The sequence below is a fragment of the Geotrypetes seraphini genome, chromosome 5, assembly GCF_902459505.1.
Source record: "Geotrypetes seraphini chromosome 5, aGeoSer1.1, whole genome shotgun sequence".
NCBI lineage: Eukaryota > Metazoa > Chordata > Amphibia > Gymnophiona > Dermophiidae > Geotrypetes > Geotrypetes seraphini.
Genome location: NC_047088.1, coordinates 159,141,519 through 159,167,086, shown reverse-complemented (window position 1 = coordinate 159,167,086; position 25,568 = coordinate 159,141,519). Strand labels below are relative to the sequence as shown.

Sequence of the window (25,568 nt, the reverse complement as noted above, 5' to 3'; positions counted from 1 at the left end):
TTAAAGCTTTTTCTTTATTGGCGTTTAGTGTGCTTGGAAAACGTTACAGGTCACACTTTTCTTCTCTGTGATAGTTTTTAGTCTACACGCCATCTCCCCTAGAAAAGATAAATTAAGCTGTTTTCAAAATCGTACACTGTATTGCAACTGCTATTATGTCAATCATTACACAACTGTTTCAGATTGAGAATAACTGGCTCAAGAAACAGGGATTTTGTAAGCCTCATAATATATATTCATAACAGAACTCGTTCTGGAATTCTGTTCCATAAGAACAAAGAAATAGGTCTTCCTCAACCAACATGTATTGTGCACTACTTCACTTTGGCATGTACAGCGACGAAGCCAAACACAACCTTATACCCGCAAGGAAAAGAACAGAGCCAGAAGCTCCTTCCTATAAGCTGCTGAGTACCAAAGAGACGGCACCTGCAGGAAGGAGAGTCACCACGTCGTTCACTCAACGAACCGGAAATTATTCTGCACGAGCTGGAAGTTATCCTGCATTTCCGTAAACAGGAAAAAGAGCTACAATCCGAATTGGAGTAGCCATGGCGGGCACGGCACTGAAGAGGCTGATGGCAGAATATAAACGTGAGTATCTAAAGCTAGCTGGACGATCAGGAGTTAAAAAAAGAGACGGGTATTAGGTTGGTACAGTACGCTGAAGGAATCCTGTTGTTATATTCAGCATGCAAAAGGAGGATTGTGGCTCAAATAGAGTGGTGGGAGTGGGATTAGTTAGAGTGACCAAGGGCTGAAATATAACTGTCATGAGTGAGAGAGGAAGTGTAATTGGGGTCATAGTTTAAGCATCAGGAAGGAGGGAGGTGACCTGAGTAGTCAATTCTGATGCTTAATCTAATATTCAAGATTTCAGACATGGTCACATTGACTCGAAACTCTGAGAGCCGTCCATAACTATTTAGCACATAAAACATAGCTACTAGAGAATCTCCTGGCGTGGTGAGGATAAACAGAGCATTGTTAGTAAAAAAAAAATAATAATAATAATAAAAAAAATTAGAAGCTGATTTTGTATTTTTATTCCTCACTTGAACTTTCTCTATTAATTTATTCTGAACCTGCTATGTCTGAGGCTCAGTTGCCATAGCAAACAGAATTGGTGAGATGGGTATGGGTGTTTGGTGCTGCTCCTTGTGACCCTGGGTAAGTCTCTTAATCCTCCATTGCTGCAGGTATGTTAGATAGATTGTGAACCCACCATGACAGATAGGGAAAAATGCTTAAGTACTGAATGTAAACCACTTAGACAACCTCTATTGGTAGGCGGTATATAAATAAATAATTTTATCTTAATACATGCTAAAGGTGTACTATAAATTGAATGGATCCAGCTAGAAAAAAAAGGGTCCCCATTCCCCCTTGTTTTCCAATACCTTAAACATAAAGGGCCTGTTTTACAAAGCTGTGTGACAATAGCCCCGAAGCCCTTTAAATCTCTATGGGCTTCGTGGACGTTACCGCACTGCAGCCACTAGTGCAGCTTTGTAAAACAGGCCCAAAGAGTCACTGCACCCAGTGTTCTCCCCAGGGCTTTTTAGCTGGGCAGTCCGCCCAGCAAATTTATATGACCGCCCGGCTGTCATCTATCGGGAATCCTGCTGCTGCCGCCACTCAACATAAAAAAATTCCCCCCAAAAAACCATCTCTCACCGGCTTGGAGATGCGAACTCATGCTTCGGGGCTCTAAGGTGTGCATGCCAACTTCCCTTCTCTTCCCTCCGAAATCGGAAGTTACATCCGGGGAGGGGGAGAAGAGAAGGGAAGCCGACACGCACACCTTAGAGCGGGAGCCCCGAAGCATGAGTTCGCTACGGGCTAAGGCAGGAGACTGGTCAACGACGGATAGAAGCTTGCAACTTGCTTCAGGCCTTCCTCGCTGCCAGGTCCTGCCTACTTTCTGTTTCCGCGAAGCAGGACCCGGCAACGAGGAGTCGCTGACTATGCCTAATGAGGCAAAAAAGTCACTGCGCAAGGGAAGCCTCCCCTTCGCTTGCTTGGAAACTTCACCACAGCACAGGATACCTATGGTGCAGGACAGGACACCGAACAAATTTGATCTCGCACTCTCTTCCATGCTGTCCTTCGCAACCTCAAAGCGAACAAGGAATCTTTCCGGGAGCTCGAGTAAGTGACGTCATTGTGCGAGGTGGTTGCCGGTAGTAGAAGTCAGTTGGACTGGTCTAGACTTGTACATTATAGGGGTGTGAGTGATATATAACTCCATGATTGATATGATTGATTACTAGTTGACAAAGGGCCAAAATTCATTTGTGGATATATTTTGATATTATTTTATATTTAGCAATTTGTCACTGGAAAAAAAACTGCAGGTACAGTAGTACTGTGGTATTTTTCCCCCCCAGGATTTGAAGTTACTGTAAAGTTATTTAAAGTTTATTTAGCTCTTGGTAGGATAGTAATTGTGAATAATTTCTAACCAAAATTTGTATGTCTACTCAGTAAACAGGGACGTTCAAGATGCTGAGTGCAAAAAATAGAGAGAAAACTTAAAAAATGGTGAACATGTGAATATAAAGGAGTGAAAAAGCTAATATAAGGGGCCTGAATGCAAAAACTTAAATAGCTATGTGTAGAAAATAGCTCGGTTTGCATCTTGGAGATAAGGATTTTTTAAATTGAAAATGCAAAATTATGCATACCATCTCTCCTCCCACACTAGGTCCAACATCCATAGTCAGTGGAATGCTTTTTTTTTTTGGGGGGGGGCCCAAAAGCACTGCCCAGGCTCCACCCCAGACCCAGCCGCCATACTAATAATAGTACTAATTGTAAATTCCATTTCTTCTATTCATTTTTCACATACACACAATATAATCTTATTAATAATACATAATGGTAACCACGAGATTAAACTACACAAAGCACACACTTTTACCCCTCCCCACCTTGCACAGCATTTCTTCCTCTCTCCTCCACCCCATGTGCAACGTCCACCATCTCTTTCTCATTCCTTCCCTTGCTGCAAAGGGAGTGAGGAAAGAAAGATAGAGGGATCCAGGATATATCGCTCCAACTCCTTCTACTGCCACATCCAACATTTCTCCCTCTCTCATCCCCCCTGGACTGTGTGCAGCATCTTTTGCCCCTGCTCACCAGCCCCATGCCCAACATTTCTCCTTCTATTACTCCTCTCCAGAACCATGCAACATCTCTTCCTCCATTCCCTCCACCACCAGGTCCAACATTCTTCCCTCTTGCATCTGTCCCACTGTTCCCTCTCCACCACCACATCCAACATTTCTCCCTCTCTTCTCTCTCTACCTTACTCCTCTCCCACCAACATGTCCAACAATTCTCTTCCTATGCCCAACATTCTCCTCTTTCTTCCTTTCCCCATGTACACCATCTCTTTCCCTCACACCCATGCTCAACAATTTTCCCTTTCTATTCCCTCCTCCACCTCAGCATCTCTTTCCTTCTATCCTTCCATCCTATGTCCCAAGTTTGTGCCCCCCTCCCTCCTTCCTTACAGACTTTGTCTTAAGTTTGTGTACCCTCTCTTCCTTCTGTGTCCCAACATGTCCCTCTCTCCATTCTGTGTCCCAAGTTCATGCTCCCACCCTCCTTCCTTCCTTTCTTTGTCCCAAGTTCATGCCCCTTCCTTCTGTATCCCAAGTTTGTGCCCCATCCCTCCTTCCTTACTGACATTTTCTCTGCGTACAGTGTGCTTTGTGTTTTTTTTAAAATTTTATTGTTGGTAGATCATTTTGACTTGGTCATTTTAAAAGTAGCTTGCAAACCAAAAAAGTGTGGGCACCCCTGCTGTAGAGCCATTTCTTGTATGACTGGATGAGCTATATTTATCTTTTTTTTTTTTTTAGTTGTTTAAATTCATGCAGAAATAAATGGCTATATTGAACCTAATGACTTCATTAACGCATTTCCCTTTTTTAAACCTCTATACCATTTGAAAGAGGGCAAATATCTAATTATTCCCTTCTAAAATTGGATACTTCTTAAATTTAGTAAAAATATTCTGGCACAAGTGTCAAACCTTAAAAAAGGAAGTCATATTGAGCATTGGAAAATAATAATAAACTAATAAATAATAGTACACATTTAGGGCTCCTTTTACTAAGTTGCAATAGTGGTTTTAGCGTGCGCTTAGTGCGCGCAGAATTGCCATGTGCACTAGAAGCTAACACCAGCATTGAGCTGACTTTAGTTTTCCCGCTTAGCGCGGGGGTTTGCGCGTGCTAAAAATGCTAGCGCACCTTAGTAAAAGAGGGGGTTAATTTTCCCCATCCCACCCCACCCGGCTACTTTTTCATGCCACCCGGCTGGAAAAAATTTCTGGAGAGAACACTGACTGCACCAGATCAAAAGCTTTCTCCATATTCATGGAGAAATGAATCATCAGTGTCCTCCCTACCTGTATTCTTTCTATCAAATGCAATATTCTAGTAAATATTTTTGTATCAATATTAAGCAAAGATATTGGATGGTAAAAAGGTCATAGTCCTTTCTTTGGGAATGATAGTAATTTCAGCCAAATGCACAAAATAAGGGACTTTGGCTCCACTCTCCAGGGAGTTGAGTAGGTGAGCCAGTGGTCTCACTAAATATTCCTGAAAATAATTTACTGTGAAGCCATGTAACCTGGGTGATTTAATGATATGTCTAATCTACAAACCCAGTAATCAAATAATTCAAAGGGGCCCTGTCAGCCTCAGATATGGTCTGTAGCATAACATCCTCTAAATGCCACTCCATATTCTCTTCTATCATCTCATGATGTGTAGAAGGATCTATAGAACTCCACAAAATGCTGTTATATTTTCTTCTCTTCATTAACCAAGTTCCCTTCCAGATTCTAATTTACAGAACACTGTTCCGGGTTGTCCAGACTTTTAATCCATGAACTAAGAACCTACTAACTTTATTACTAAATTCAAAAGACTTTGCCTTAACAGCTCCAACTTATAATATAGGTCCTTATCTCTTTATCCCTCCATTTCCTATGGGTCTCCAATAGTTATACCTATATCATAAGAACATAAGAAGTTGCCGCTGCTGGGTCAGACCAGTGGTCCATCGTACCCAGCATTCCGCTCCCTTGGCGGCCCCCAGGTCAAAGACCAGTGCCCTGAGACCAGCCCTATCTGCATATGTTCCGGTTCAGCAGGAACTTGTCTAACTTAGTCTTGAATCCCTGGAGGGTGTTTTCTCCTATAACAGCCTCCGGAAGAGCTTTCCAGTTTTCCACCACTCTCTGGGTGAAGAAGAACTTCCTTACGTTTGTATAAAATCTGTTCCTTTTTTAACTTTAGAGAGTGCCCTCTCGTTCTCCCTACCTTTGTCAGTGAGTTGCTTCTTACGTTTACATTCTAAAGACTCCAACATTTGGTGTATCATCTAATGTTATATGTTTTCTTTAGGTTGCCAGTGCCCTCTTGTGACTTTCACATCTTTCCATACTGCCTCCAGTGCTATCTTATTCCCATCATTAAAGTTCAAATATTCCTCAAGATGCCACTCCATCTGTCACGCAACTGTTCGGTCACTTAGTAAGCTATCATTAAGTCTCCAGTAATGTTGGCCCATTACCCTCTGAGTTTCCACCAGCTCCAGCCATACAGCTACATGGTCAGATCATGTGATAGTGCCTATATCAGCCATCTCAAATGTGGAAAAATATCTTCCCATCAAAATAAAATCTGTCCTTGCACGTGAAAAAAACAGGTGTAATCCTGATCACAAGAATTCAGGATTATCACCCACCACCACATTTAGAATATCCATGAATTGGTGTAACTCTCCTATCCCTTTTATAATATGATTTCTGCCCATCCTATTTGGCTAATTTAAATGCCAGGGTAAGATTTAAATCCAACAATTAGCCCTTCCTCCTTATATTTCAAAATTGTAGAAAAGTGATTAGTCAAAAATGCCCCCTGTCCCACATTAGGTACATATTCACTTTTGTATACTTTAGGCCAGTGGTTTCCAACCCTGTCCTGGAGGACCACCAGCCAGTTGGGTTTTTGGGATAACCCTAATGAATATGCTTGAGAGAGATTTGCATATAATGAAGGTAGAAGGCATGCAAAGCTGCCCCATTCATATTCACTAGGACTATCCTGAAAACTGACTGGCTGGTAGTCCTTCAGGACAGGGCTGGGAACCATTGCTTTAGGCCATTAATGGTAGCCACAATAAGCAGGAGTTGTCCACCAGTGTTCTTGCGACCCGGTGCACTTTCACACCCATGGTTTTCACAAATAACACCCCACTCTAACCTTTTTACATTTTACCTTACTGGAGGCCCAAATAAATCTGGGAAATCCTTTTTTTTATGAAAAGATGCTCAAGGGCTTGCAACAAATGGGTTTCCTGCACCCTCTGCAATTCCCTAAATAGCAGCCTTCTCTTCAAGGATGAAATTAGGCCTCTCATATAGGATACAATCTTTACCTTAGAATTCTTTTTGGATAAGCCTGATATTTCTGCTCCCTCCTTGTTCCACCCACCGCCTTGCCCACTCCTGCTCTATTTCCCTCCCTTACCTCACCAGGAAACGAGTGGAAGCCCCTCACCTGTCCCACTCCTCATCCAGGAAGTAACCTCCCACAAGTCATTACAGACACCACACAAAACTACCCTCCAACCCTTTTCCTCCCAACTCATTGCTTCCCTACAATATCTCCATCACTCCTGTCTTTCCCCATTCCCTCTCTTCTCAGCAAAATTGGAAATAAAGTACCATTCTGATCACTCCCTTCCCCAGCCTCAATTATACTCACAACCATTCATTCGTTTCCCTAGTATCATAAAAGAATGAAGGTCCTTTAAAGTCCCTTTCGGCACCAAGTTAAGTCTTTTCCCAAGGTCCTTGTTCAGTGGCACGGTGTCCATGCTTGTTGGGCCTCTCCACTTTCTCATAATATATGAAGATAGTAGAGGGATTAATTAGTTTGTTAGGTCTTGCAAGTTTTAGGAGGTCAAAACTTGTATAAAATACCAATACTATAGAGAACTCCTAAAAAGGAAAGATTGAATAAATTGTATAAGAAAGATACTTTTCTCTTTACACTCAGAAATGTGTACTTCAGCAGGGGCCGAAGCTCCTATAACCAAACCCACCGCCCCATCACAGTGTATGAAGCTTTAGAAAAAATACTAGATGTGTGCTATTCTAATAATGGTGAGCTTTCAACGGTAAAAAAAGTGAATTTCCACTTATCTTTTAAAGATGTTTAGCAGGTCCCGACATGGACCATGTTTTGTGATTCTGTTTCAAGGAACCCGAAAAGGAAAAAGGTTCTCAGCGATTCAAATGCCAAAAAATTGGTGATAGTGCGTATTGTAATGTGTTCTGTTGAAAAAGAAGAAAATTTGTAAAATATAACAAACGGATGACTGTATTAAATCTTTATGCAAACAGTATAAACAATATAAGCAATGTAAAAACTACTTAGATAGAGAGGGTACTTGCCATATATATTGGATTAGAAAAGACTTCTCTGCTCAAGTTTTCATATAACGGCTGTGAAACGCTGACTGAAATTTAAAATAAAGTGTAATGACATCATCACGCCTATGCGGGATGATGTAAGGACCAGCTGAGCCTTCTTGCCTCTGTCAGATGGAACTAGTATTGATAAAGATGGCAGGAACAGTTTTGTAAAGAACTACAAAAAAGCTTGCCACTCTAATTCACTATTCAAACCATTAGACTGCAAGGTATGAAGTTTCAAAATAAGCCATTGTTCTTTCATCCAAAAAACACGGGAGAGATCACCACCTCTAGGTAATCTAGGTACTTCTATTACTGAAAAACGGAAGTCATCAATGGTATGTTTCTTGTCAGTACAGTGTTGTACTAGTGGAGCTTCTAATTTGTTGGTCCGAATTTTGCTCAGATGTTCTGCAATTCTGAGCTTGATACTGTGTGATGTCTGATCAATATATTGTAACAGACATGGACACTGGACAATGTATATTAATCCCTGGGTCTCACAGTTTGAAGACACGTGAAGTGCTTTCTTTTGAATCCAATTTGGAAGAGAAAATTGAGAAAGAGTTACACTGTATTGACAATATTTACAGTGTCCACATGGAGAATGTCCGCTGTGTGAAACGGATTCTCCTATTGGGGTGTAATATGATCGTACTAGATATTGTTTTAAATTGGGACCTTTGGAAAAAGCAAATTTGGGCTGATCTTGAAACTCGGGATGGTATTGCATAATGTTCCAATGTTTTTTAATGATGCGTTTGATGTTAAATGCATGATTTGAATGAGATAATACACAAACTATGGATGATTCTCGTTCTTGATGCTTGTGTTCTATAACAGCAATTACACACATAATTGCCATTACAGAATTTGTGCTTAGCGCGTATACTTTAGGCGGCTTTTTGAGAAATTCCCCTGTATCTCATTCCTCTGAGCTGTAACTGAAATTATTTACAAAACAAAAAACGTTCAGGGTTGATATGACAAAAAATTCAGGTCAAAGAGACTAGGACTTTTCAACTTATATTTTCTGGAAGTGACTTTTTGTGGAATTCAGTTTGGATTTATAGTAGTAGTTTGGTATTTATCACATTGTATTAAAAGTAATTCCTGGTGAAAGTAAGCAATTCTTTCTTTGACAGTCACAAAATTGATATTTTGCCCAGTTTTGAACACCAGATTTTATGCTGAAAAATTAGATTGGCGATGACTGCTCTATACCACTAGGGGGTGTTACAGTACAACATTTACTGTATAAAGATTTTAGGTTTTTAGAATCAATATATGGGGGCCTCCCAGAGTTTGCATGGTTTTAGCAGCAGTGTCATATGAAGCATGCAGCTGCTTCCCAGTTTGTGCTACTGTTCTAGGGTGATACAGGACTTTTTCCAGCTACCAAGACCTGGTGTGGTTGGGGAGGGCTGTTAGATGGAAGCTTTGTTTTTTTTTTTTAAAAACCCCAAAAACTACAGTAAGGCACTTAACAGTTCTATGGTGGGGATACCAAATAATATTTTATTCCAATTACCCTGCATTTATAAACAAAGAAACAAAAAGAAAAGAAAATTGTTCCCTATTTTAAAATGCAGAGGAAAAAGTAAGTAGATAATTAGAGAAATCCTGACTAAGGCCCGGGATTCTGTATAGGACGTCAGTCTCAGATGTCCTATACAGAATCGGGCCTACACCCGCCCAAAGTTAACCTGATTCTGTAACCGACGTCCATGTTGCAAACGCCAGTTACAGAATCGGGTTTAACGTGCCCAACTTCCCTCCCCGGCCCCCCCAACGGCCCCCCCGAAGATCGATGGCAGGAGGGTGCCCAACTCCTCCTACTGGACCCCCCAACGCCCCCCCCCCCTTAAGCAGGAGGGGCCTTAGGTGCCTGGACCAATTAGGTCCTAGGATCCTGTGGGTTGGACAGGGTAGGGGTGGTCCCGCCTCATTTGGACAGAGGTGGGCCTGCTGGCCGGACTTGCAAGGAGCCGTCCGGTCCAACTTGCTGGTAAGGTCAAGGGGGGGTTCCGGGGTGATGGTGTTCGCTGGGGGGGTCCGGCAGGAGGGGTTGGGCACCCTCCTGCTGGTGATCGTCAGGGGGTTAGGCAGGAGGGGTTGGGCATCCTCCTGCCAGTGATCTTAGGGGGGGGCTGTTGGGGTCAGCAGGAGGGGTTGGGTACCCTCCTGCTGCGATCGTCGGGAGGGCCGTTGGGGGGTCAGCAGGAGGGGTTGAGCACCTTCTTGCCGCGATCGCTGGGGGGAGGGGAGACTTTTACGGCCTTAGCCGCAGCCGATATACTAATCATGGCAGGGAGATCCTTGCCGTGATTAGGTACAGCGGTCGCCTCTACTTACCATGTAGGCCAGTATTTTGCTAGCCAACATTGTAAGTGTCTCCCGTTCTGTTAGGGAGACGCGTAAGGCCGCCTAGGTTCGCTTAAGGCTACCGCCTAGCCTTAGGCGAGCTTAGGCGGCTTGCGGGCCTCTCTAGGCTCCCTGGAGGCGCCTTCAATATAGGTGGCCTGCCTGGGGAGCATTTTTTTTTTTAAGAAAAGGTGCCTCCCAATTGGCTGATTAGACAGCTGTAGGACGCCTACAGCTGCCTACAGTCGGGAACACTTTGCAGAATCAGGGCCTAAAAGTCCACCTTTTGAGGCGGCTTTTACTTTTTAACCCCTTTATTCACCTATTCAGTACCTATGTTGTTTAAATCATTTCCTATAATAAATGTAACTCCCTAATATTTTATTTTTCCTATTTGTGTGTCTTGAATAGATTGTCTTATACATGTTTGGGTAAAGCACATCTGGTAATGTCATACACTATGCGCTCCTTTTACTAAGGTGCGCTAGCGTTTGTAGCGCACGCAGGAAATTACTGTGCGCGACACGGAAAAACTAATACCAGCTTAATGCTGGCGTTAAGGTCTAGCGTGTGCTATTCTGCGTGTTATAGCCCTAACGCAGCTTAGTAAAAGGAGCCCTATGTAACAACAAAAAAAACCCTCTCTATAAAGCTAGTTTTCAGCATAACTATCAAAACGTGATCAATTTCAATAAAATTTGAGATGTGTCATCCAGAATAAATTTGCAATAAGCCTACGCTCATGCTGGCTACCTCACCTAAATGACGTTGCCACCACCTAGCAATTTATCGTGATGATATGTGGTGTTTGCTCTAAACAAAACTATTTACTGTGGTTTTCAGTGAGAAGGATCTGATCCTATATTTAAAATTTTTGTATCTGGTGGAAAGTTATGGCTCTTCTAGACTGGTGCAACAGTTTCTAGAAAAGAGTTGAAAGAGGATAAGCATAGATTATGTTTTGAAGAGATTATAAGAAACCGATTGCCAGTCGGGAACTGGTGCAGGGCCTAATCCAGGGGTAGGGAACTCCGGTCCTCGAGAGCCGTATTCCAGTCGGGTTTTCAGGATTTCCCCAATGAATATGCATTGAAAGTAGAGAGTTGCGCGGAGACAGGAATCCCACCCGTCCCCGTGAGGAATCCCTCCCGTCCCCGTGAGGAATCGCTCCCGTCCCCGTGAGGAATCCCTCCCGTCCCCGTGAGGAATCCCTCCCGTCCCCGTGAGGAATCCCTCCCGTCCCCGTGAGGAATCCCTCCCGTCCCCGTGAGGAATCCCTCCCGTCCCCATGAGGAATCCCTCCCGTCCCCATCCGTCCCCGTGAGGAATCCCTCCGTCCCCGTCCGTCCCCGCAAGGAATCCCCTCCGTCCCTGCCCGTCCCTATAAACTTCAGAAATAGTTATTTCATTTAATTATGCTACTGAATTAAAGGCTCTGGTAGAAACCCATTTACAAATAAGCAAAAACACTTTATTAATTTGGAAATTTTAATTGGGAAGAATACATACTTTGTAAACGGGTTTCTACCAGAGCCTCTAATGTTTATAAATTTTTATCAACACAACTAATATACTACTTTATCCTGAAGCAAAAAAAAAAGAAATAGAATTCTTTTCCTACCTTTGTTGCCTGGTTTCTGCTTTCCTCATGTTCTCATTCAATTCCTTCCATCCACTGTCTCTCTTCCTTCTGCGTCTTCCATTTGCTCTCTTACTGTGCCTCTCCCTTTCTCCCCCCTTCCAAATTGGTCTGGCACCCATCTTCTTCCCTCCGCTCCCCCCATAATCTGGCATCTCTGTCTTCTTCCCTGCCAGCGTCTTCTCCCCACTCTCTCTTCCCCATTTCTTTTCAGCGTCCTTCCCCCCCATCTTCCCCATGTCCTGTCAGCGTCCTTCTCCCTCTCTGTCTTCCCCATGGCCTTTCAGCGTCCTTCTCCACCCCTTTGTCTTCCCCAGTGCTTTCAACGTCCTTCTCCCCCCTCCTTCTCTCCCGCCCCGGGTGCAGCACAGCCAGCCAGGTCCCCTTACTTTTGTGGCGCTTCCCCGACCGACCGACCGACAACAGCCCCAGTCTGACAAACCTCCCTGCCCTTAACCGTGAATCTAAATTACCTTCTTACAGCTGCTGTAAGAAGGTAATTTAGATTCACGGTTAAGGGCAGGGAGGTTTGTCGGACCGAGGCTGTTGTCGGTCGGTCGGTCGGTTGGGGAAGCACCACAAAAGTAAGGGACCTGGCTGGCTGTGCTGCACCCGGGGTGGACCGCCCCCCTCCCTTGGTAGCCACTCGAGCCGCGAGGCTACTCTCTTTCTCCTTACCTGCCCTGCCTGCAGCACAGAGCCGAACGGAAGTCTTCCCGACATCAGCGCTGACGTCGGAGGGAAGGAGGGCTTTGTTTAAGCCCTCCCTCCCCTCCGACGTCAGCGCTGACGTTGGGAAGACTTCCGTTCGGCTCTGTGCTGCAAGCAGAGCAGGTAGGGAGAAGAGCTGCGCGACTGAGTACATCCAGCCCCATAGGAACCCCGCCACCCTCGGAGACATCCCCACGGGATTTCCGCGACCCTAGGGGGCATTCCCATGGGATTCCTGCGACCCTAGGGGGCGTCCCCGTGACCTGAAGGGGGAACCGCGGGATGCCCGTGGGTCCCGCGGGATTCCCGTCATCCCGTTCCCGTGCAGCTCTCTAATTGAAAGCAGTGCATGCAAATAGATCTCATGCATATTCATTGGGGAAATCCTGAAAACCCGACTGGAATACGGCTCTCGAGGACCGGAGTTCCCTACCCCTGTCCTAATCAATTGACATGGAAGAAAACATCACAGTAGTTGAAGTGACATCATTTAGATCAAAGGTTTCTAACACACAGTATGCATACCCCAAGGGGCACGTGAATGCTGGTGGGGGGTACATAGCACTGCGTGTCTCCTACCTTCCTTCCTTCCTCCCCCCAGTCCCCGTGGAGCCACCATCACTAAAATCATTTTGCTGCCTGTGTTGGGAGGCAGGCTCAGCTCCCACATTGCGCTCTTATCAATCTCTTGCTTCAACGGGTAAGCGACAGTGATTCCTACATGCTGCCTGCTGCTGACCCAGAAGCCTCTCCTGCCACATCCCACCCTATGGAAAAAAAGGAAGAAATGTTGGGCATGGCAGAGAAAGGAAGAGGATGCTGCATGGTGGGAGGAAGAGAGATGTTGTACCTAGGGAACAAGGAAGGGAGAGGAAGAGATGTTGGACTTTGAGGTGTATGAGAGGGAGGGAGAGATGCACAGCAGGGAGAGAGGGGAAAATAGGGAGATGTTGGATCCAGGAGCAGAAGGAAGTGATGGAGAGATGCTAGACAATGAGAGTGAGGGATGACAAAGGGCAGGAAGGAAGAGAGAAGGGACAGGGAGATGTCAAGTTACGGGGTTGAGGGGAGGAAGTGGAAGCAAATGCTGGACTAGAAGGGTTGAGAGAGGAAGATGCTGGGAATGGTGGAACACTATTGGAGAGGCCATGAGGGGGAGGAGAGGGATGGCAAAGAAATGATTGAGAGGATAGTGATTACAGAAGGTAGAAATGTGGTAATGAGGAGTTAAAAATGAAAGGGAATGGAGGGTTAAGGAAAAAGTGAAATGGGAGAGCTAATGGATGAAAGAAGATGAAAATGTGATACTGGTCATTCCATACCAAGTGGACTAAAATTTTTTTTTTTTTTTTTTTAAAAAGCTCCCCACCATTATGTCTCAGATTTTGTTCAAAAATTTATATGCATAACTAGCACATCATTAAAAAAGTTTCCCAAAATATCAGATCCCTAGGAACTAGACCCCCTTGTTTTACTGGTTGCTCGTAGTATCGTGCACAGCAGTGAATAAAATGACATTTTTAGCTGCTCATAAAGCTGATAGTAATTGATGAGAAATACACATTTTTGGCAGTCCAGCACAACTTTTTATGCTAGTTTCAGTGACACTAGTATGAGCATCAATGATACAAAAGCCTGCTTAAAAATTTTGCTCAAAGTGTGCCTTAAAATTTGTTGCAGTTAGTCGTAACAGATTTTGACCAGTTTATCAGTTGCTATAGCTCCAGAGCACTGGACGCTACACGTGTATATTATCGTCCGTGCATACAAAATATCCCACACTTTTAAGCAAATGTATATTTCAATAAGGGCTGTATTGCAAAACAAATAAATATAAATCTTGTAGAGTAATATTTCCTCTTTTAGATGGTACTAGTTAGAAAAAGATTCAGGCAGACTCTTTTATTATAATTGACCCTGAAAATTAACAAATTTCAGCCCTTGTGTCAATGGTGCATATTTTGAAGGAATGTTCTGATGCTATTCATACTGAATTGCTGCACATTTGACAATATCACAAGGGTAGAAAATGTATATGAAATAGGTATTGCATTGATCCATGGTGGCTTTGCTACTACTTCAGGGGTCTCAAAGTCCCTCCTTGAGGGCCGCAATCCAGTCGGGTTTTCAGGATTTCCCCAATGAATATGCATGAGATCTATGTGCATGCACCGCTTTCAATGCATGTTCATTGGGGAAATCCTGAAAACCCGACTGGATTGCGGCCCTCAAGGAGGGGCTTTGAGATCCCTGTTATAGAATGTTAAGTATCTTAGCATTCTTTAGTTAAAAAAAAAAAGTGTCACTTAAATACTAATAACTGAGGTTAATAGTAAAAACAACAAAAACACTTCTCAGTGGTAGCCCATGCTGATAACAACCCCCCCTCCCCCAAATGACAGTTTATGAACGTTTGCACAACTTTTCTTTTTGTGCAAATTCCTTGCTAAATTTTTTGCTAAGGCCTATATACATGATGAAATGCACACAAACTGGCACTAAACCAGGGGTGTCCAACCTGCGGTCTAAGGGCCACATGCAGCCACATGAAGCATTTTGTGCGGCCCTGGTCGATGGTGATGCAGTGTTTTCCTCTGCTGCCCCCGGGTGTTTACCATCTTGCCGGATCCCTCCTCTGTCTTTCTGCAGCGTTTGCGCGGCCCTAGAAAAAAAATTTTCAGCCAATGCGACCCAGGGATGCCAAAAGGTTGGACATCTCTGCATTAAACCATGCATGGAATTTACCATGCTTCATTATTACTTCAGTCTTGTAGGACTGTCCTCTAAACAAAACAGTACAATCTGGCACTCACTCACCGGTTTATTTGAATACCTGATTTTATATCAGTTCAGCTCTTTCTTCAAGAACTTGTTACACTACCTCTGAAGTCTGATCTTATTTGTTCCAATCATCTCTTTCTTTCAAAATATTTAATCAAAGTTTCCAGCACTGTACCTCATGCTTCCCGACTATGAGGTTTTGGGTTTCAAAAAAACAACAACTATGATCAAGGTTAAACTTTAAATGATAATGTTTGAAAATGGAAGAGCAATTGCTAGGTAGATCTGTCCAACCTAAATGGCACCAGCTTGCTGCAGGGTCCATGTACCAAAACACTCATTCTGTTTCATGTGGGATCACCTAATCACAACCTGCTCAGCTGCCAACTACAGGTCACCCTTTAGACTGCTGAAATTTTGACAGATGTAAAGAAAGAAACATAAATCTGGTTGAAGATTACAAAGTACAATATTTGTATGGGATTTTCTCTTTTAAATAAAAGAAAATGAGCTTCGTATTTCATTCAACCTAGAGATCAGAAGCTTGTGAACCTAGGCCTCTTGATGGTAGGTGAATTTCATGATCTTTGAGACTCCTATTCTTCAATGAGCAATCTGTGGGTCACTCATTTTCAGGGCAGCTTGATTTGGGTATACATGTGTGGCATAAGGACTCACATGTCCCATAAAAAACATAAGAACAGCCTTACTGGAGCAGATCAATGGTCCATCTAGAACAGGGATCTCAAAGTCCCTCCTTGAGGGCCGCAATCCAGTCAGGTTTTCAGGATTTCCCCAATGAATATGCACTGAAAGCAGTGCATGCACATAGATCTCATGCATATTCATTGGGGAAATCCTGAAAACCCGACTGGATTGCGGCCCTCAAGGAGGGACTTTGAGACCCCTGACCTAAAGTTAGGTGCCTACATTGGCTCACCTAGCTGATGTAGGCCTCTAACTTAATTGATTGATAAGCTTAATTGGTGCTGATAATTGATACTTAACACCTCATAATTGGTGTTAATTGGGCTTAATTAAAAGCTAGGCATAGAACTTGCAAAGCACGTTTCTATAAAAAGGCGCATAGTCAAAAGTACGTAGTTAAAGGTGGGCATGGTTAGGTATGCATCATTGGCATGTTTTTGAGTTAGGCGCCTGTTTTTGACTTCAGCGCAGGCATTTAGACCAAGAAAACCATCCCTTGTGCTCAACTTCTCTCCCTTTCTGTTCTTTCCCTCCCTAAATCCCATTGTCAGTCTCTCTCCCTCTCCTCTGTTTTTAGACCTATTATTTCTTTCCCCTCCCTCCCCCCCAGTCCAGTATATTCACGTCTCTTTGAATCCCCCTTCCCTCCCTCCGTGTACTTCTACATCAGGGCCCCCCCCCCCCCGAAGGCCTGCATGTTTCCCCAGCTTCCCCTGTCCACCATCCATCCTCCCTCTGAATCCGTTATCTATCATATCCAGCATCTCTCTTCTGTGTCCTGTCCCTCCATGCCCAGCATCTTTTCTCTGTTTCATGTCTCTCCCCATATCCAACTTCTTCCTTACCTCCTGTATCCCCTTCCCCAGGTACAGGCTTTCTCCTACTATCTCTCCTGCCATCCTGCACCCTGCCCACCTACTTTGGAGCAGTATCTGTCTCTCTTGTACCTTTCCCCTTCCCCCGGTGGTCTTGCATTTCTCTCTCTCCCTCTCTCCATTAGTCCAGCATCTCTCCTCTGCTTTCCTCCTCCTCTTTTTGGTTTGGTCTCTCTCTTCCCTTCACTTCACCCCTCCCCTCTCTCTTGCCCCTTCCTCCTCCCTCTGCACAGGCCTGGCAGGCATCTCTGAATCTTCAACATATGAGTATAGCAAATGTGTTATACTGCCCCCACTGCCGCAAAGGCTTGCTTCCCCGCTTTTACCTTAAGCTAATACGGCAGCCTGCAGGATCGCCGGTGTTATAGCAATCCCTGCAGCTTCCGTCGTCCTCAGTGGCATGCTCCCTATTCCACAATCCCTGATGTCAGAGGAGGGGTGGGACCGTAGCAAAGAGAACGTGCCGTTGAGGACGATGGGCAGCTGCAAGGATCACTACAGCACTGGCGATCCTGCAGGCTGCCGTATTAGCTTAAAGTAAGAGCGGGGAAGCTGGGGGAACATGCAGGCCTTTCCAAGCAGGAGCGGCAACGGACGGCCAGCAAGAGGCAGTGCTGCTGCTCTTGCTTTAGGAAGGCACGGGGGAGGGTCGGTCATTGAATCGGGAGGCCGATTTTAAAAAAAATTGATTCGAATCGGTGAATTGATTCGCATCGAAAATCGGGCAGCACTACTGTCTTATTACACTGTTTAGATGCCTTTAGATCCTCAGGCACAATCACCCCAAGCTCCCTCTCTTCGTTTGTGCTTATCAGCCTCTCACCTCCCAGCACATACGGTTCCTTCGGATTTCTACTTCCCAAATGCATCACTATGCACTTCTTCGTATTGAATTTTAGTTGCCAGACGTTTGACATTCTTCCCTCCAGGGTGTCCACTCTGTTATAAATCTTGTATCATCCACAAAAAGGCTAACATTACCTTTTAACCCTTCAGCAATGTCATTCACAAATATATTGAACAGAATCAGTCCCAGCACCAATCCTTGAGGCATTCCACTACTCACCTTTTCCTCCTCGGAGCAAATTCCATTAACTACCACCTTCTGGCGTCTGTCCATCAACCAGTTTCTAATCTAGTTCACTACTTTGGGCACTAACTTCAGCCCAAGGAGTTTATTCAAGAGCCTCTTAATGAGGAACCGTGTCAAAAGCTTTGCTGAAATCTAAGTAAATTACATCTAGTTCATGTCCATGATCCAATTCTCCAGTGAGACTTTATATATAGTGAGGTAAAATGTTTATGATTGCTGGTCCAGTCTATATGGATCTCGTTGCCACACCAAATCAGACGGATTGAGACATTTTCTATTTTTAGAAAACAAGGCCTTTTATTTACACAGGCATATACTTGAATGTGCTGCTTTGTTTTAGTATAATTTTATGTTAAGAAACATGTTTAATTGTGAGATGCTCAGAATTGTAGATGGTACGGGATAAAATTTTTTTTTTTTTTTTTTAAATTAACATAAAGTACAGTACAGTGGAACCTCGGTTTGCGAGTAACCCGGTTAGCGAGTGTTTTGCAAGACGAGCAAACAGTCAGCAGTCTTTCGTCTCGCAAAACAAGTGTTGACTCGCTACACGAGCTCTCACTAGGGTGGCCCAGGGGTGGGTGGGTACCTGTCTGTGGGTGCTGCAGCCCTTGCAGCATGGTGGTTTCCTTTCCCCGGGGTCCCCATGTGGCTCTCCTCCCTCTTCGGCGATGCCTGCGTGCTTGTACATGATGCGTGTGTTGTTGGAGCGGCGCCGGCTTGACAGGGGAGTTCAGAGGTCCTGCGCATGCGTCTGGAGGATGGCTGGCTTGAATCGGAAGTCGGGAGGCGCTGGTTAATGGCAAAGGCATCGCTGAAGAGGGAGGAGAACCGCACGGGGACCCCGGGGAAAGGAAACCACCACACTGCAGGGGCTGCAGCACCCACAGGCAGGTACCCACCCACCCCTGGGCCACCATAGTAAACCTTGGTTGTGGAAAAAATTGTTTCCGTTTACATTGTGGCCTATGGGGACATGTGCTTTGATATACGAGTATTTTGGATTACGAGCATGCTTCTGGAACAAATTATGCTTATAAACCAAGGTACCACTGTATTTCTGACAGATTAATCACGGACTTCCAATCAGTAACATTCCCAGCCAACATACAGCTGTCTTGTACAAGTTCATCTAAGATTCTTTCTAGCAAACAATAAAGTTGCCTGTATGACTTTCTCAAGTCAAAACTGCCTGTCCAAGTACTTTAGTCTTCTAGGTTGGTGCTGTACCATGATTTCTACGTAATCGGGACTTTTACAGCCCACATACACAACTCCCTGCCCAAATGAATCCAGGATGCATTTCCAACAGACAGTAAAGCTCCCTCTCTTGGGTGGTCTGACCTGCAATAGCCCTAGGCTATAGTCTGTACATACTTTTTTTTAAATCTGCCATCCTTTTTTCCTTAACTATTTACTAAAATCTGCACCAGCAATCTATCCATCAAGCTCCTACAAGGTCTGGCATTCCTGATAACTAAACTACTTTTATTCTTCATGTTGGTTCTGGCTTTTACCAGTGACTTTGTTTTATTCCCCAGCAGCTTATCAAATTAGGTGCATGATGTTCATATGTGTCCTAAACACCAGCAAGTTTCTCACTATTGATTTATTATGACTTATTTACTGCCTTTTTGAAGAAATTGCAGGGTACAGCAGTAAAAATATTCAATTACTCGTATGTAGCATATCATACTATGTTACCTCAATACTCAATAAAACATGTTAATAGCATAAGATGTAAGTGGGGTTAGAACATATAGACTGAAAGCTAAAGTGGAGTTTGGAGAAAATAAGGCTAACTATACCTCTGACTGCCCTTCTTTTATTATTAATGTTTGCCTACCTTCACTTTGGCAAAAACCATCAATGTGTGGAGTTGAAAAATTTTTTTAAAAGTGATCATCCAAGGATGAAACTGAATAAAAGGCACCCAAAATAAAAGTAGTAACATCAAATTATAAAATAATAAGAAAAAGGATGAAAACAAGTCATACAACACAATAAAAAAATTAAATATTTGATTGCAAACAACACAGCAAGTGATTGAATATCCTCATGATAAATATATCTGCTATACCATGTTTTGTATCAAAGGTGTCAAAAACACATTAAACAGAGTGTGGGCCAGACTCCTGAGGAATGCCATGTTCCAAAATCCTGATATTCTAGAACCTCACAAACTGTGGGCTAGATTTACTAAAATACACTATTTACAAGTATGTGCTAACTCCTTTAACGTGTGTTCCTTTCAGAGCTTTCATGCTTTTTTGAGTTCTGAACAACTTATAACAGTGATATTTCAAAGCCAGTTTAATAAATAAGTACTTTTCTGTTTAAGATATTAAAAAAACCAAGCCACTTTAATTATATGTCAAAATTTCAGTTCATTTATTATGGTTTTTTTGTAAATTATTACAGAGTTGACGCTGAATCCACCAGAAGGAATCGTAGCAGGTAAATTACTGAAGAAAATTTATTTTAAATACATCAGCATTCTAATAAGAGCATTATCCCAGGACAAGCAGGCAGGTATTCTCACTAGTGGGTGATGTCATCCGACAGAGCCCCGATACGGACATCTTGCAAGCATGTCTTGCTTGAAGAAACTCAGAAGTTTCGAGATGCCCGCACCGCGCATGCGCCAGTGCCTTCCCGCCCGATGTACCGGGCGCGTCTCCTCAGTTCTTTTCTTTCCGCGGAGCTGAGAAGTTCTCTTCAATTCTGCGCTGACTGAAATTTCAGTATTTTGCCTTCTTTCCCCGCGTTTTATTGTTTTCTTACTTTCTTTGACTTTTATTTCTATTTAAAAAAAAAAAAAAAAAAAAAGTTACAATTATTTCGTCCGGCGGTTCGGCCGGGCCGGCCTCGTGGCTGCGACCTAGCTCCTTCGACCTAGCAACGTCACTTTTCCGGCCTATGTCCCGGCCTATCACCGGTTTTAAAAAGTGCAGCAAGTGCCAGCGTGCGATTTCGTTGACGGACCCACACCGGCGCTGTCTTCAGTGTCTTGGTCCAGAACACGTTCCGAAATCGTGCCGGCCTTGTTCCACGCTCACAGCGCGCTCTTTTAAACGGCGCTGCTTACTTTGGGAGTCCATGTTTAAGATGGAGTCTTCTAAGGAGCCATCTGCTTCGACTTCGACGGATGTTTCACCGGTCTGTTCGAAGCCTGCATCTGCGACTCATGCATCGAGCATCGTGAAGCCAGCATCGTTCACACCGGCTTCTGCATCGAGTTCAGCATCGGTTCCTGCTCCCGTCTCCTCGGTTCAGGTACCGCCTTCCACTGTTCCTCCCGTGGTCATAAAAGTGCCCAAAGCTACCAAGCAGAAGCACTCGACCACGAAGGAACGCGATGACCGTGCAGGAGGACCCCCTTTCGGTGCGGATCCCTCCATATCGGCATCGCTTAAATCCCTGCTCGAAGCTCAATTTGTTGAGCTCATGCGGACGATGGGACCAAGGCTTATCGCTAATATTCAGGGCGATACTACGGTCCCGGTCCCGGAGAGCGGTCCGCCCCCTCCCCCTCCTCCTCGTCGTTCGATTTCCCTGCTCGACGAGGGGGAGCGGCGGAGGGCGGCGGAACCCACTAGGCGGGCTTCCCTTTCTGACATGCCGCCTTTAGAGCCCATTACACCTCCACGTCACCAGGGTACTACATCGGCCCCTGATAATCGGAGTCCTGGGCATACTGCATCGCAGGAGGAGTTCTTTCGCACTCCATACCAGACTTGGGTGGCACTGCGTGAGTCGGCATCGTTGCCTCCCATGCGCTCCACTGCATCGAGTCCAATCCATTCCTTCGAGGCTTCAAGGGATCGATCGATGCATCGAAGATCACGTTCCCCATCCCGGCATCGGGAGGGGCATCGATCTCGACATTCTTCTAGACACTCCTCGCGTCATTCGGAGGTGTCTCCACAGAAGAAAATGCAGCGTATGGGATACTCATCCTCAGATTTATCCCAGCCAGAGGGACCGGAGTATGAAGAACCATCTACCTCATACTCTCCATGCCGCTCCCAGCTCTCCCTGGAACCGGAGGCTTCCACGTCTTCTAGTCCGTCTCGCCGGCCGGCCTTGGCGGACCAACTTTCCTTTTCATCCTTTCTCAGACAGATGGCGGATGACTTGGATGTGACCTTAGATACTGGGTCGAAGTACTCTAAGGAGTATCTGGACACCATGCATTTACCTCATCCTCCGGCGGAGACACTTCGGCTTCCCCTACATAAGTTACTTGACCAGACTCTCATGCGGTGTTTGGAGACACCGTATTCCATACCTGCGGTACCTAGCAAGTTGGATGCTCGATACCGCATCGTGCACCACAAGGGGTTTGAGGGAGCTCAACTCTCTCACCAGTCCCTCCTAGTCGAGTCTTCCCTTAAACGTTCGCACCCCTCCCAAGTCTACGCTTCCGTGCCTCCTGGCAGGGAAGGGAGAACGATGGATAAGTTTGGTAGACGTATCTATCAAAATTCAATGATGGCGACTCGAGTGCTCAATTACAATTTTTTCTTCTCGTCCTATTTGGATTTTTTCTTGCCGGTACTCCGCAAGTTCACACCTTTCATCGATGCTGAGGCTCGGTTTGAGTTTGAGGAGGTGGTGGCGACCCTGTCCCAGTTGCGCCTCCAATTGATGCAATCCTCCTATGATGCTTTCGAGCTCTCGGCTCGTGCTGCGGCCTGCTCGGTCGCCATGCGTCGACTGGCTTGGCTTCGCACCATTGATATGGATCCGAATCTCCAAGACAGACTTGCAAATGTGCCTTGTGCGGGAGCGGATCTGTTCGATGAGTCTGTCGAGACTGTTACTAAAAAACTGTCAGACCACGAAAAATCTTTCCAGTCTATCATGAGGCCTAAGCCTAAACCACAACAGTCTCGTCCTTCTAGACCGCCTATAATCTACCAAAGGCGTTATCAACCAAGGCAGGCCCCTCCTGCGAGACAGCCTGCAAAGCGACAGCCGCCCCAGAAGACTCAGCAAAAGCCTCAAATGCCGGCTGCTCCCAAGGCTACTCAGCCTTTTTGACTCTCCTCCAGGGAGCATAACCGATCTCGTTCTGCCTACCCCATTTTTTCCCATAGGGGGTCGTCTCCATCATTTTTGTCATCGATGGGAGGCGATCACCACGGACCTCTGGGTCCTCTCCATCGTAAGAGAGGGATACTCTCTTCATTTCCAACGGGTCCCCCCGGACCATCCTCCAAGAGAGTATCCTTCCAACTCCACACAGACCGCTCTTCTTCTCCAGGAAGCTCAGGCTTTGCTCCGGCTTCGGGCCGTCGAGCCGGTACCGGTGGATCAACAAAACCAGGGGTTTTACTCCCGGTACTTCCTGGTCCCGAAGAAGACGGGCGATCTGCGTCCCATTTTGGACCTTCGGGTCCTCAACAAGTTTTTGGTCAGGGAACGGTTCCGCATGCTGACCCTTGCCTCTCTTTATCCCCTCATCGAGCAGAACGATTGGTTATGCTCTCTGGATCTCAAGGAGGCCTACACTCACATCCCGATTCATCCGGCCTCCCGCAAGTTCCTCAGATTCCGGGTGGGACATCTGCATCTGCAGTATCGAGTGCTTCCCTTCGGCCTATCTTCGTCGCCCAGAGTCTTCACGAAGTGTCTGGTAGTGGTGGCCGCTGCACTCCGGAACATGGGTCTCCAGGTGTTCCCATACCTCGACGACTGGCTCATCAAGGCCCCGTCCGCTCCCAAGGTCATTTCGGCGACCTTGACTACCATTTGTTTTCTGCAGAGCTTGGGCTTCGAGATCAACTTTCCAAAGTCTCATCTTCAGCCCACCCAGTCTCTCCCCTTCATAGGGGCTGTCCTGGATACCATTCAACTTCGAGCATTCCTTCCTCCTCCACGCTTACATGCTCTCCTTCTACTCTGCCAGTCAGTGTCTTCTCGCCAATCCATCTCAGCGAGACACATGATGGTCCTTTTAGGCCACATGGCATCTACAGTTCATGTGACGCCTTTTGCCAGACTACATCTCAGGATCCCTCAATGGACTCTGGCATCTCAGTGGACTCAGGTGTCCGACCCGTTATCTCGTCACATTGTGGTCACTCCTGCTCTACGGCAGTCTCTTCTCTGGTGGATGACCTCTTCGAATCTATCCAGAGGTTTGCTGTTTCATTCTCCTCCCCATCAGAAAGTTCTAACGACCGATTCATCGAACTATGCTTGGGGGGCCCATCTGGATGGTCTTCGCACTCAGGGGTTCTGGACCAGTGCGGAACGACTCCATCAAATCAATCTTCTGGAGCTCAGGGCCATCTTCAATGCTCTCCAAGCTTTTCAACATCTGCTTCACGACATGGTGGTCCTTATTCGCACAGACAATCAGGTCGCCATGTATTATGTCAACAAACAAGGGGGCACGGGCTCGGCCCCTCTTTGTCAGGAAGCTCTTCGAGTCTGGGATTGGGCGGTTCGCCACAACACCTTCCTCAGAGCAGTCTACATTCAGGGGAAGGACAACGTCTTGGCAGACAAATTGAGTCGTCTACTTCAGCCTCACGAATGGACGCTCCACTCCGACCCCCTTCATCAGATCTTTGCTCAGTGGGGGACACCTCAGATAGACCTCTTTGCAGCCCCCCACAACTTCAAGCTGCCTCAATTTTGCTCCAGGATCTACACTCCTCATCGCCTAGAGGCAGATGCTTTTCTGCTGGATTGGAGCAAACGTTTCCTATATGCGTTTCCTCCTTTTCCTCTCATTCAAAAGACTCTAGTCAAATTGAGATTAGACCATGCCACCATGATTCTGATTGCTCCTCGGTGGCCCAGACAACCTTGGTTCTCCCTTCTACTTCAACTCAGCAGCAGGGAGCCAGTACTTCTTCCAGTGTTTCCTTCACTACTCACTCAACATCAAGGTTCACTACTTCATCCCAATCTGCAGTCCCTCCACCTGACAGCTTGGTTCCTTTCAACATAACTCCTCACCAGTTCTCTCAAGCAGTGAGGGAGGTCTTGGAGGCTTCCAGGAAGCCTGCTACTCGACAATGCTATTCCCAAAAATGGACTAGATTCTCTTCCTGGTGTATTTCCAATGCCACGGAACCTCAGCGAGCTTCCCTATCTTCTGTATTGGATTATCTTCTACACCTGTCCCGGTCTGGCCTCAAGTCTACCTCTATACGAGTCCACCTGAGTGCTATTGCGGCTTTCCATCAGCCTCTACAAGGGAAACCTTTGTCTGCTCATCCTGTGGTTTCCAAATTTATGAAAGGGCTTTTTCATGTCAACCCTCCTCTCAAACCTCCTCCTGTGGTTTGGGATCTCAATGTTGTCCTGTCTCATCTTATGAAGCCTCCGTTTGAACCTCTCAACACGGCTCCACTCAAGTATCTCACCTGGAAGGTGGTTTTTCTAGTGGCCCTCACGTCAGCTCGTCGGGTCAGTGAGCTTCAGGCCCTAGTGGCGGATCCACCGTTCACCGTATTCCATCATGACAAGGTGGTTCTCCGTACTCATCCAAAATTCTTACCTAAAGTGGTCTCTGAATTTCACATCAACCAATCCATCGTGCTTCCGGTGTTCTTTCCAAAGCCTCATTCTCATCCTGGGGAATCTGCTTTGCACACTCTGGACTGTAAACGTGCTCTAGCTTTCTACTTGGATCGCACAAAGCCACACAGAACTGCTCCTCAACTTTTCGTCTCCTTTGATCCAAACAAGTTGGGACGACCGGTATCGAAGCGCACCATCTCCAACTGGATGGCGGCTTGTATCTCTTCCTGCTATGCCCAGGCTGGATTATCCCTTCCCTGTAAGGTCACAGCCCATAAGGTCAGAGCAATGGCAGCCTCTGTAGCCTTCCTCAGATCGACACCGATTGAGGAGATTTGTAAGGCTGCCACT

General features: G+C 45.5%; 1 protein-coding gene across 1 annotated transcript in view; it reads left to right on the top strand.

The window, feature by feature from the left end:
* The first annotated feature begins 345 nt into the window (after positions 1 to 345).
* The window catches only part of UBE2G2 (ubiquitin conjugating enzyme E2 G2), a 69,878-nt gene continuing 44,655 nt past the window's right edge, over positions 346 to 25,568 (top strand). Inside the window, exons 1-2 of the mRNA XM_033946425.1 lie at positions 346 to 594; positions 20,097 to 20,132. Coding sequence (XP_033802316.1) covers positions 552 to 594; positions 20,097 to 20,132 — 79 coding nt within the window. The 5' untranslated portion in view covers positions 346 to 551. The remainder of the gene's footprint in view (positions 595 to 20,096; positions 20,133 to 25,568) is intronic.